Source organism: Primulina tabacum, chromosome 5, assembly GCF_025594145.1.
Source record: "Primulina tabacum isolate GXHZ01 chromosome 5, ASM2559414v2, whole genome shotgun sequence".
NCBI classification, from domain to species: Eukaryota; Viridiplantae; Streptophyta; class Magnoliopsida; order Lamiales; family Gesneriaceae; genus Primulina; species Primulina tabacum.
In genome coordinates, this window is record NC_134554.1 from 12,997,582 (window position 1) to 13,009,635 (window position 12,054).

Here is a 12,054-nt window from a genome sequence, read left to right on the forward strand (position 1 = left end):
AATGTATATATTTTGTGAAAGCCCGAACGAGTGAGATGTATTTGTTATCATAGATTTGAAATTATAAGCTTTAAGTCCATCGATCCAAATGAAACGTACTAACATTAATGACACTAAGTCTGTGGCACATGTTGCATGCAGCTTCACATCCAGGAATACCATCAATCAAATTTCGTGTCAATGTGGTATAGCAGCCTGGTCATCTTCAATTATTGAAGATGCTTAAGATGTCTTAGCCAGGTTTCTTCTACACGTCATTAAGGCATAGATTTATTGTTAATAGATTTCAAAAACAAAAGGGGGAAAGGGAAATGAGAATAGATAACATTTAAAAGTCCAAACCATCAGCAGCGGAGCCACGTATATGGCCAGCGGCCCAATTTTTTTTTAGTATCTTTATAAATTAATTTTGGATAAATTTGATATTAGTTCGGGTGGCTCGATTTTAAAAAAATCAAATGATGCTAGAGTGTAAAATCTTATCCCGGGTAGATCAATAATCATGGCTGGACCATTGCAACTCATTGTTTCGTACCAATCTAAGCCTAAAGAAATAACAAGACGACGATATCAATAGAACAGTCTATTAGAAAATCTGCATACACGCGTGATCAGAAATATTCTAGCAACCCATAGTATGGGTCCCGAAGCATTTAAGTTGCCCCAGAGTTTTAGGTTAACCAGTGGTGAGTGGCACACGCCGGTGAGCGCTCAAGAAGAGGAGACCGGCACTTACGCAACTAATGGCGTAATTAAGGACGTAGGAGATTCTTTCGAATCTAAGGCAGCATATATAAATACCTTTCATATTGTAACTCTCTTCCTCGAGTGCTCCATTCTCAAGTTAGACGCTAATTTGGCAGATGACGTTGATCGGATAACCATGGAAAGCAGATATGAGACTTCTGAGAATCTAAGGTAAGTTTTACACTTTAATGACATGATAACAATGATCAGTTACCATCAAGAGGTAGTTGATTCGATCAAAGATACATAAATAACTGGATACTTGCTCATCAGGAACAAATGCGCTGCATGCTATAGACTGTTCAACAAAATGGAGCATCTGGTTGAGCATATGAAGACTTCATATCATTCAAATCATGAACCTATATGTGAGGTTTGTAAAAAGCATTGTCGGTCATTTGAATCTCTCAGAGAGCATCTGATTGGTATTCTTCAATCTCTCAACTGCTATAATACGTTCCAGTAAAATTAGAATTTAAAGTTAAGAGATGTGAGTATATCTTTCAGGACCTTTGCCAAAGGCAGAATGTGAAAAGGTATTCAAGGAACAAGGCTGTGGACTTTGTTTAAATATCCTCAACCACCGGTATGCTATCCGGCTTCATCAGCAGACATGCCGAATCACACGTCAAAATAACGTAAGGATCATATAACTCTACCTCCTTAGGCATCCTAGATGATGTAAGGACCGATAATAGCAGAGGAAAAGTGGTTGCTCTGGCATGCAAAATGGTTGGTGGCGGCAGTGATGGATCCTTGAATCTTTGCGTAAGGGTTTTCGTCGTTGACGAGTGTGAAAAGATAATCTTTCATACGTATGTAAGGCCACAACTTCCAGTCACAAACTATAGGTTAAAGATTTATGGTAAAACTAAGTATTATGTCATCAATAAATTCCAACAATATCTGAATTATTGAATTTCTTCAGGTATGAAACAACAGGCATACGGCCGGAACATGTGAGGGATGCGATGCCTCTCAAACAAGTTCAGCAAAAAATTCAGGATTGTCTATGCAATGGTGAACCAATATAGCAGATCCACTTTAGAGGTGGAAAATCCAGAATCCTTGTAGGCCATGGTCTAGATCATAATCTCAAATGCCTGGAAGTGGAGTATCCAACTTTATTGATCAGGCAAGCACTTTCAGCTGAGCCAACACTCTTTTAATGACCTTTTATGTCATCATATGTCATACTCAGTGATTGGATTTCACAAGATTTTACCATTAATCTATAACTCTAAGTTCAAAGAATTTCAAACGGTCTCGCGATATTCAAGCCTGCAAGGGTTAGGATCTAAAGGTAAAGGTGATGGAATAGGAGTCTTCGATGTCCTGGGATGAAGCATATCCAAAGTATAGGGATTATGTTCAAAGTGTCGACACGTAGAATTTTGAGAACATAACATAATATTCAATTTTCAAGGAAAAAACTAGAAAAAGAAAACTGAGATGTAAAAGGCAAAGGTAGGCAAAACAAAAAAGATCACATCGGTGAGATCAGTTTATTGAAATTAATCATCGGAAGATTGAATTTTACTTTTCTCCAATTGTTACAAGTTGGGTGTGGCGTTCAGAATAGTAAATGATTCCCGAATTGAGGCCTTCCAAATTCCGCAGTTGAAATTTTGTTGATCTACCTCGATGCGTATCCAATGTCTCGAAGTTATGTAACTAAACCATAGATTTATAACAGTTTTTGTAGTCTTGCGACTTTTTCTATAGGGATACAGCAAAATATCTGCCATTGATGAAGACAAGCAAGCTCGGCAACTCACTGAAATATATCACGAAAGCACACCTTGGGTGAATGGCTTTTAACCTGCTTAATCAGTTAATTTTATTGTAATCCTTGCTCTCTAGAAAATGAATATTATGTCCGTATTGGTACGACATTCAAAGTGGTGTACAAGATCCTTACGAATACTGTGTAGCAACAATGGGGTTGTATGTGAAGATGAGATCACAGATTCATAAACTGGAAGACTACCCCCTAGCTTCAGACCCGCAGAATCGAAACAATTTTGCATCGTCAAGGCAGAACGAGCTTGAGAGAATGACCCCAGAAAAGATGTTGGAAATCTCAAGATCTGATTATGACTGCTGGTGCTTGGACTCCGAATAAAAAGAAAAGAAAGAAAGAAATCAAATTCAATCAAAAGGCTGACAATCTAAAGGAGGAAGATTCTCTAAATTATAATGAAAGTCAAGTCACGTTACAATATGCTTATGTGAACTAATGACACATTTCAAATTTATATTAAAGGAGTGTATTGTCATATCATAAGACAACACAATGCAATCATTTGACAACAAGATAAATTTCCTGTCAACAAACTGCGCTTTCCAATTCTTGCTGTGTACTCGACTCAAAGGGCTTCCCAGTGAATCATTTTGCGTTCCCCTTTTTCAAGTTTATCATTGACTTATATTCCAATTCTTCCTAGTTACTCACACATCCAAAAAAATTTACAAATGAAGCATGAGAGCCAACAGAGGAATACGCTGGTCATTGTTTATCTATGTAGTCATACACCACTCAGTTCTGATACAAATATGCTTTCGCCTCCAAATATTAATTAGCCTTACAATTACATGCTTATCTTTATTTCGAAAAATATTCAACAATTAATTTCATAGGACCACAATATATTTTATTATTTCCCTAAAATTTTAGGTTCAAGCAACTCAATACACATTGAATCTACTTATAGCCCAATTGGCCACTCGATGACTCTAAAAATGGCGATCCCACGATGTTTCACGAAATAAATTCAATACATTATTCACTAAATTTACTGAATCATTGAGACAAAGTACCAGCATTGCTCAATAAAAAGGAAGTTCAAGTCTTTTCAGAGGATCCTTGAATCGACCGCCCAAATATGTGATCTATCCAGCAATCTTGTAGCTGGGATTTGCAAGATTTTCCAGGCCTGCCACAACTTGCATTGATTCTATCACATCTCCAACCTTTACATCCGCCAAAATATCCTCGTTTTCTGTACATACCCAAACACCGCGTAGCGACCATCCAGTATGTTGGCGTTGCTAGGAGTTAGCTCACTCTCTTTCAACAGCCAAAATACCTGGCTTGAAGCTGAATTGTTCTCGAATTCCTGTCGTAGAAACAAAGCATGGAATGACTTGGGGAACGTTTCATACTATTAAGTATTAACCCGAGATAAAAGACTGGATACACTACATCTGCCTCCATGAAAAAAATTCCGTTCGGTGTAGTTTTTTCTTAAAAAAAGTGAACTTTGTCACCCCCGCCCCAGCCCAAAATTAAATTGAATCATCTCACTTGTTCACCACCTCTCTCTCGACTTGGATTTTTGGGTACGTTGCTGATGGATCACAAGTCACAACTCACCTCTCGAGCCATGGCCATAGTTCCAAATGCATTAAACGGAAGCTTTGTTTGGGCCTTGTATAGACCACGTTCCTGTCCAAGAACGGCAGCACTTATATTTCTTACTGGAGAAGCATGGAATTTAGGGGGGCTCTGTGAATAACAAACTTACTTCCAGAGTCTCACCATAGAACGGAGCCTTTTCTCCCTTCACCATAATTTCGAGAGGAATTGTGCGGGTTTTTCCGGTACTGGGATCAACAAAACCCTCTGCGGGACCATCAGGATCTCCCGTTTGGACTACAAAGCCATCCGCTATAAAAGAAACAGAAATATCACATCGAGCATCACAAAAACAATGTATATGATGGCATAGAATAACTGAAAATCTGCTTTCTTGACCCATTTTTACCTCTCTGAATCTCCATGCCATCGTAGAAATGCCTTTCAACCAAATCCACCATGTTTCCAGCAGTTAAGGGGGCGTTATAACCATCCAAAACAATACGGAATACACATTCATTCATGTTAGGATTGTTCTTCAACTTGACCTTCATATTGACAGTAGCCCTCCCCTTCAGTAGCGGCATATCTTTATATTCGTCAGGCACTTCATAAGGAAAGCCATCCACCATATCCTCTTCAACACTGCAGAAACCCAATGCCCCAGGAAGATCTCAGCTGCAGTCAATGACAAGGATTTAAATAAGAATAGCTTATTTTAGGAAACTTCTTGTTTGCAACTTCTTCCCGTTTTCTAGACCTAAGGGGAACATTTGGAAATCAAGAAGGTTTGGGTTATCAGCAGTTTTCTAACAAGAAATCCCATCACGATAGATTTCCTTAAAAGGCACAGCACCCACAAATAATTTCCTGTACAAAGCTGTATGAACTCAGATTCAACCGATGTGATATAAAACTAGAACCTTTTGACAATATGCATCACTTATCTTACATGGATGGAAAAAGGGTCAACATGAAACTTGAACGTGAGATGATGGGGACGACATGAACTCCATAACCAAGCAGGATTCCAAAATAGCCAACATGTTAGGTATATTTAATTTATCCACGACATGAAACATGATAAGAAACAATTGAGTTTAAGAGCTAACAGGTCTCTTATTTAAATTAATCCGAGTGTTATAACAGAAACATAGCATCCCCTATAAACCTATAGGTTAGGTGTCAGTTCATGTTCGAATGGATGAGCAACAAAGATTTCATGTCTCACCCTCCAACATAGTTAAGCAACTCCTTCTGCTTAGGTGCAACAGCATCGCGATTCTTGTCCTGCACAATTTTTAAAAGCTCCTCGAATCCTGTTTCCAGCTTGTTGAGCAATTCAACCCCATCGTCCACCTTTGACTTTGCGAGACCTTGGACAATCAAGGTTCTACCTTGCTTCAAATTCCTTGATGCCTGCCTGACATTCTACAGCTCCAAGCAAATGCTAAAAGTCAACTTTATTATAAATTGTGAAAAGTAAGAACACCCCTCTATAAAAACAAATTCTTAATTTCATAACATAACAAATGACAAATAAGATCATAGCAACAATTGAGGTTTCTCACTCTTTCCACAGAACCAAGTGCCTTGACACCTGCAATCTTCAAGCTCTCAGTAATATCTTCAAGTGGCTTCTGAACCTCCCGAATCGCCTTATTATCAATAGGTAATGCATACCTCAACAACGCTCCCGGGTCCTTAATTGGCGGCCCAGAAATCAGAACCGAAACATCTGGCAATGCTGGAAAAATAGCTTTGGCACTAGCCATTTCTGGCCATCCCAATGCATGAGCACCGGTAATCAACCCAACTGCAAGTGCCACGGAAATGGCACATTTTTTTATTGCAGAAAACCCATCTCTCTACAAAACATAAATCATATCAAACCCCATATTAAACTTCAAATTTCTGGCAAAAACTACACACGCCAGTATCATCATTCACAGTTCATCACCCACACGAAATCTATGAAACAAGAAAAATCTTGAAGCATGTACGTGTACGAGCTGTAACGAGAAAACATTCTTGAAATAGGATGAAATGGAGGAGATCTTGCCTGTTCAGCTGCAGGGAGAAACGAACTCGGCTTTTGAGAAGAACAAAGAGGTTTACACCGCCGGGTCGAAGAATCATTTAAAGATAAATCCTTGCCACACTTAGGTGGAACCTTATGGGCAACAAACTTCGTGGTGGCTGTTAAATGTGAAAACGGACAACGGTGGAACGAAATCATAGCTGCCATTGGTAAAAGAACTTAGTTCCCACTTTAGCAAAAGATTAGAAAAAACATAGGGATCTTGAATAAATGAACGAAGACAGGCTGTGAGAAAACGATTGAAGAGAAAAAGGATAAGGTTCAGAAAAATACGGGGAAGGAAACGAATATCCAAGCCACAGCGGGCGCAGAATCGAGCGGCGCATTAGTCAACCTCACACTCCAGATAAGATGATGAACTGTATTGTGGGCCTTGGACTATTGGGTCTGGAGTTTGGACCGGGCATCATTTCTAAAAGAGGTATCGATCCAGGTAAAGCCCAAAATCAAATAATAGAGCCAAGATTTACTTTGTACTTGAGCAAATCGTTAAAGCTAAATAATTGATTGTTCAATATATCGAAACCCAAATAGCTCAAGACAGGCGTGGGTGACAATTTTGGACAAAAAAAGGAGATAGCAATGCACTAACTTATGAGGTCGGAGCTTCTGGCACTCTTGAAGATATTGAAGCAAAGGAGGATGAAGACACTGAAGGGAGAGGAAACTGATAATTGATCATTTATCATTCATTATCTTTGTAATCGTGCTTAGTTTAGTTTATTATTATTTGATGAAGGTGTTAGTTATTTTTTTCTTGTTTTTAATGCTCTCATTAAATACGAGTGATAAATATTTTTATCTTCGTGTTGTCAACACTTTTAATAACACTCAGGCTAACTTGATCAAATTCAAGAAACGTATGTTTTCAAATTCAGGAGGAGTTCAATGGAGTGCTTAAAGTTGCATCAACATGCGTGAACTTGTTGGTCTTTATTTTGTCCAGAAAGACATAAATGAAGAATAATTGTTGCACAAAAAAAAGAGAAAAAAGCGAGACGCGTGAGATACGAGAGAATATAGAGAAAATTTTATGAAAAACTCGCAAAGATGAATCATCATTTTTTCAATGTATTTCCGTAGTATGTTATAGACATTTGAAATTAACAACCATACAAAGTGTTTATTAAAGAATTATTTTGTTGCTATAAATTTGTTTTGGTTATATTTTTTTATTGATATTTTATGATTCAATTTACTTTCTTTTAACTTATAGTTTTTTTTTATTTCTTTAATAGTATTGGTTCTATAAACTCGAATTTTTTTCTAGTGATTATTTCGGGCTAATGCATCACACAAGTGAACACACTCGTGCATAATTATCTTTGTGTTATTTTTAATTAAAGTTATTTATTTGTGTGTGATATTATTATATTGCATATTATTATCACAAGACGTTACAACATTCTAAATAACTCTTATATATGATACATACAACCCTTATTATTATTTTAAACAAAACACTCTCAACTTACATTAAAAAAATAATGAATTTATTTATCAAAAATATACTTATTTGTCAAGCATTAAATCGTAAAATTTATTTTAATAAATTATACAAAAATGGTATGATGTTGCTATGTATTTTTCAATTATATAGTAGGAGACATGTACATGCGTTGTGTGTAGAAGACAATAAATTAATATATATATATTGAAGACACTTGCGGTTAAATAAAATTAAATAGAAAAAATATGATTTGGAAAGCATAGCCAAAAAGATACAATGCATGTCATGTCCCTAATTACAAAGAATCGGAATTTTAAAGTTGTCAACTTTCTATAAGGAAGACATGGACTTCAATTAATAAGGAGTCTTGCAAGTTGTTCAACAATCAAAGGCAAATGTTTTCCTGCAAAAATAAAAAAAAAATTGAACAATCATTAGGAATTGTACGTCGTACAAATAAAAGTCTAAGGAGCAGACAAAGTTAATAAATTCAGCCAAGATCTTTATCATGTATGAAAATCAAAAGAAACAAATAGAATTTAACAACACGTGTAAGATAATATCAAGTAACAGAAAACCTAAAGGGAGGTACGATCCTGACGAGTCATACGAAAATATGATAAATATCAATTTTATCGACATTCACAGTAAAAAATAATATTATTAGCATAAAAGTAATATTTTTCATTGATGACCCAAATAAAATATGTCTTACAAAATACGAACTATGAGACCGTCTTACATAAATTTTTGTCAAACTGAAAAGAACACGGGGGAGAGAACGAAGGAACGTGAAATTATTTTTAGTCATATGAAATAAAATGGTACTAATAATTTAAAACAACATAAATTCAAACTCGAAAAAAAAACACAATATTAATAATTTTATCCATGATATTGTCCGAAGACTTTCAATTTAAGTCAATCCTTTGTCCATTCACACTCTATGATAGTCAAAGTTTACTTAACCAACAATTGCTTCGAGCATCTGCAGCGTCGCTGGGAAGCCACAAGCAACACAAAGGAGCTGAGGACATGGCGAGAAGCGGAGGAGCAAGGAACCCCAGAAGTTTCTACTACCGGGAAGTACTGCCGTTCACGGCGATAGTGGTCATGGAGTGCACCAACGTCGGCCTCAACACACTCTACAAGCTCGCCACCCGCAGTGGTATGAGCCGCCATGTCTTTGTGGTCTACGCCTACGCCGTTGCAGCTCTAGTTCTCCTCCCGTCGTTGTTCTTATCGAGTCGGTCAGATGTGTTTAATATATATCTCTCTTTTGACTTGGTTAATACGATTTCTTATAATTTGATCGCGTAAACTGAATTTTGAACGATAAAATTGCCGCGAATCGCGTAGATCACGAGCTCTGCCACCGTTGAATTTCTCCATACTGCTCAAGATCGTTCTCCTCGGAGTCATCGGGTGTGCAAAATTATATTATTCACGGAAATTATCTTACAATTTAACCAAATAATCCTTTATAGAGTTCTTTTTTTTTCGGTGAATGCAGGTATACTTCGCAGATCATGGGATACACCGGAATCAATTACAGTTCTCCCACGCGTGCTTTGGCAATGAGCAACTTGGTCCCGGCCTTTACTTTTGTGCTTGCCTTTATTTTCAGGTTCTGTCGCCTTCCTCTTCCTTTATCAGCAATTTTTTTAAAAATAATTATTGTTTTTCAATAATTGATCATTCATGGGTCACGTAGCTCTTTTCTTCAGCATTTTCGTTGAATTTTTATCAACGAAGAGGGAGTGCAATAATTTGCAAATTACGTAAATCGTATTGGTTGGAGGAATCGAAATCATTTGACATAGTGCTCATGGCTCATAGGCCTTAATTTGTTAGCTAACTATATGGATACAGGAGGACAGATTGCGTTCTGTCTGATTGATTATTTTTTTTGGGTTTACATTTTTAAAATCGATTGGTTGTGTATCTATATTTTGAAAGATCATATAGAGATACTTCCAATATTTAAAACCCAAAGAAATGCCCACAAATTTTTTCCCAAAAAATGAAAAGTAAAATCCGTTGTAGCTCAATATTTTCTACGATGATGGTGGGTCATGATTTATCTTGGAAAGTGGATTGAGATATTTTTGCAGAATGGAGAAGGTAGAGTTATCGAGCACGACAAGCAAGGCCAAAATAATCGGCTCTATGGTCTCAATCTCAGGAGCCTTAGTTGTGACTTTGTACAAGGGCCCAATCTTATTTACTTCCACACAAGTCTCTCGTGTTTCACTGCTCAGTTCGTTGCGATCAAATTGGACGATTGGCAATCTATTTCTTGCGGTCGAGTACTCTCTGGTCCCCCTCTGGTACATTGTTATGGTACGAACCACCCCTACCCGATGACTAGATTCGGATGGAAATACAAGTCATTTCTAGAACCATTTGTAAAAACTTTTGGTCTAGTGCTGTTAATTCTTCTCTTGGCAAACTTACAATTCTCAGGATTAAATGGTTTATCGTGAATGCATGCACAGACTCAAATTTTTAAGGAATATCCCGCCAAACTGGCGGTAGTTTTCTCCTATACCTTATGCGTGAGCATTCTAGGTGGCATTCTTGGATTCTTTGTGGAACCAGATTCCAGCAAATGGGAGATCACGCCTGGTGTCGCGTTGGCCTCTTTCCTATGCTCCGTTAGTAGCAAACCAACACACTATCTAATTCATATTGGCCGATATGATTAATCTTCTCTGATCTTGTGAAACTTTTTTCAATTGAATGAGCTTCCAACAGGGTGTTTTTGGCTGTTGTTTGAACAATGCTGTTCATGCATGGGTCTCTATGTCGCTATGTTTAAGCCACTTTCCGTTGCTATAGCTGCGGCAGTGGGAGTCATCATCCTAGGCGACACTCTTTATCTTGGAAGGTAAGCTAGATATAAACATTACTGTTGAGAGATCTCTCGAAAGCACTGCCAATTTAGCTCGACAAACCGAATCACATGACTGACTTTTTAATGGTTTGGGGCTAAAACCCAAATCGGTTGGTCAAATTATTGAGCTGTTATCATGTTATCTAGCTAAAACCGAACACTTTACAGCGTGATCGGAGCAACGGTAATAGCCATTGGATTCTACACGGTGATGTGGGGCAAATCGAAAGAGGAGATGGTTGGGTTCGATGAAACGTGCGATTTAGAGTCATCCTCAGCAACCCTAAAGCATCCTTTGTTACAAAGTCACAAAGCTGAAGAGTGCAATGGTGGCTAAAGAGCTGAAGGATCAGTTTTTATATTTTTAGCCCAAAAGTTATCTTCTCTTGTCAGGAATACAACACTGAAGCTGATTCTCAAGCAATTTAGCTGTGCATCTTAAGGGTAATCTTGTTTATCTTCTTTCTTCTTTGACTTCATCTTACAACGTTGGTGATATCGAAGTTGAATGTGACTTAAAATGCTTGAAAAAATCAACCTCGCGGAATGGTGGATACTTGAGAAATTAACAAACAAACCAAACTGATTATATCTATTTGAATGTTTTAAGAATAAAAATGGTGATGATTCTTTAAAATAATTTTGGTAAATATAGAAATTCTATTTTTAATTTTCGGTTTTGTTTTGGTTAAATACTTAAATTTGTTAAACCGAATATACTTAAGCTTCGATGTCTTTATCTTTTACTATATTTTTTTCAAAATATTTGGTCAATTTGGATATAAATCAAAATAATTGATTTTATTTCAATTTGTCTAATTTGATCTTTTTTTTGGTCAAAATGATCCTTTTATTGAGAAATCAAAGTATCACGCTGACAAGATCAGGGATTCTTTTGTCAAACTTCATTGTCTAATTTGATTTTTAAATTCAATCGACTTTGTCATTAGTATTTAACTGAAAATTTGTTTCTCTCTAATTTTGATAATATTATTATTATTTTGTTAATTTAAAACTTTATAAAATTACTACTTTTAATTACTATTATTATTTTATATGATCATAAAAATTATAAAATTTATCAAAATATTAAAAAAAAATGTAATGAATCTAAGCGGCCTGGGTTTGTAAACCCGCTGCTGATTATATATATATATTTTAAAAAAAAGTAAATTTAAATGGGATAATACTCATTTTCGTCCTTATTGTTTACGGTTTTTTCCATTTCAGTACCTCTTTTTTATTGATTGCTTAATTAATCCTTCATGTATTTAAAATCTTCCCGAACTGGTCTCTGTCGTTAACTACACGTTAATATTAACGTTGACCCACATCATGTGCATGTCACGTGATCTTTTATTTAAGAAGGCATTCGATTTCTCCCCAAATCAGATTACTTGCCAGCCCCCACGACAACCCTAAATCCCCAAATCAAAGAATCCTCATCCCCCCCAAATCAGTGTACTTGCCATTACCCCTACGCCAACCCTAACTCCCCAAAT

General features: G+C 36.7%; 1 protein-coding gene and 2 pseudogenes across 1 annotated transcript; 2 read left to right on the forward strand and 1 right to left on the reverse strand.

Moving 5' to 3' along the window:
- The first annotated feature begins 637 nt into the window (after nucleotides 1–637).
- On the forward strand, nucleotides 638–3,199 carry LOC142546735 (uncharacterized; annotated as a pseudogene).
- Nucleotides 3,200–3,553: 354 nt separating this feature from the next.
- Nucleotides 3,554–6,531, reverse strand: LOC142546733 (peptidyl-prolyl cis-trans isomerase CYP38, chloroplastic-like). The gene is given in 8 exon segments (XM_075654614.1): nucleotides 3,554–3,755; nucleotides 3,758–3,866; nucleotides 4,124–4,195; nucleotides 4,275–4,417; nucleotides 4,515–4,750; nucleotides 5,337–5,536; nucleotides 5,677–5,973; nucleotides 6,168–6,531. Coding segments are annotated over 8 exon segments (1,359 nt in total). The 5' UTR covers nucleotides 6,354–6,531; the 3' UTR covers nucleotides 3,554–3,639.
- Nucleotides 6,532–8,547: 2,016 nt separating this feature from the next.
- On the forward strand, nucleotides 8,548–10,907 carry LOC142546736 (WAT1-related protein At3g28050-like; annotated as a pseudogene).
- Nucleotides 10,908–12,054: the final 1,147 nt, after the last annotated feature.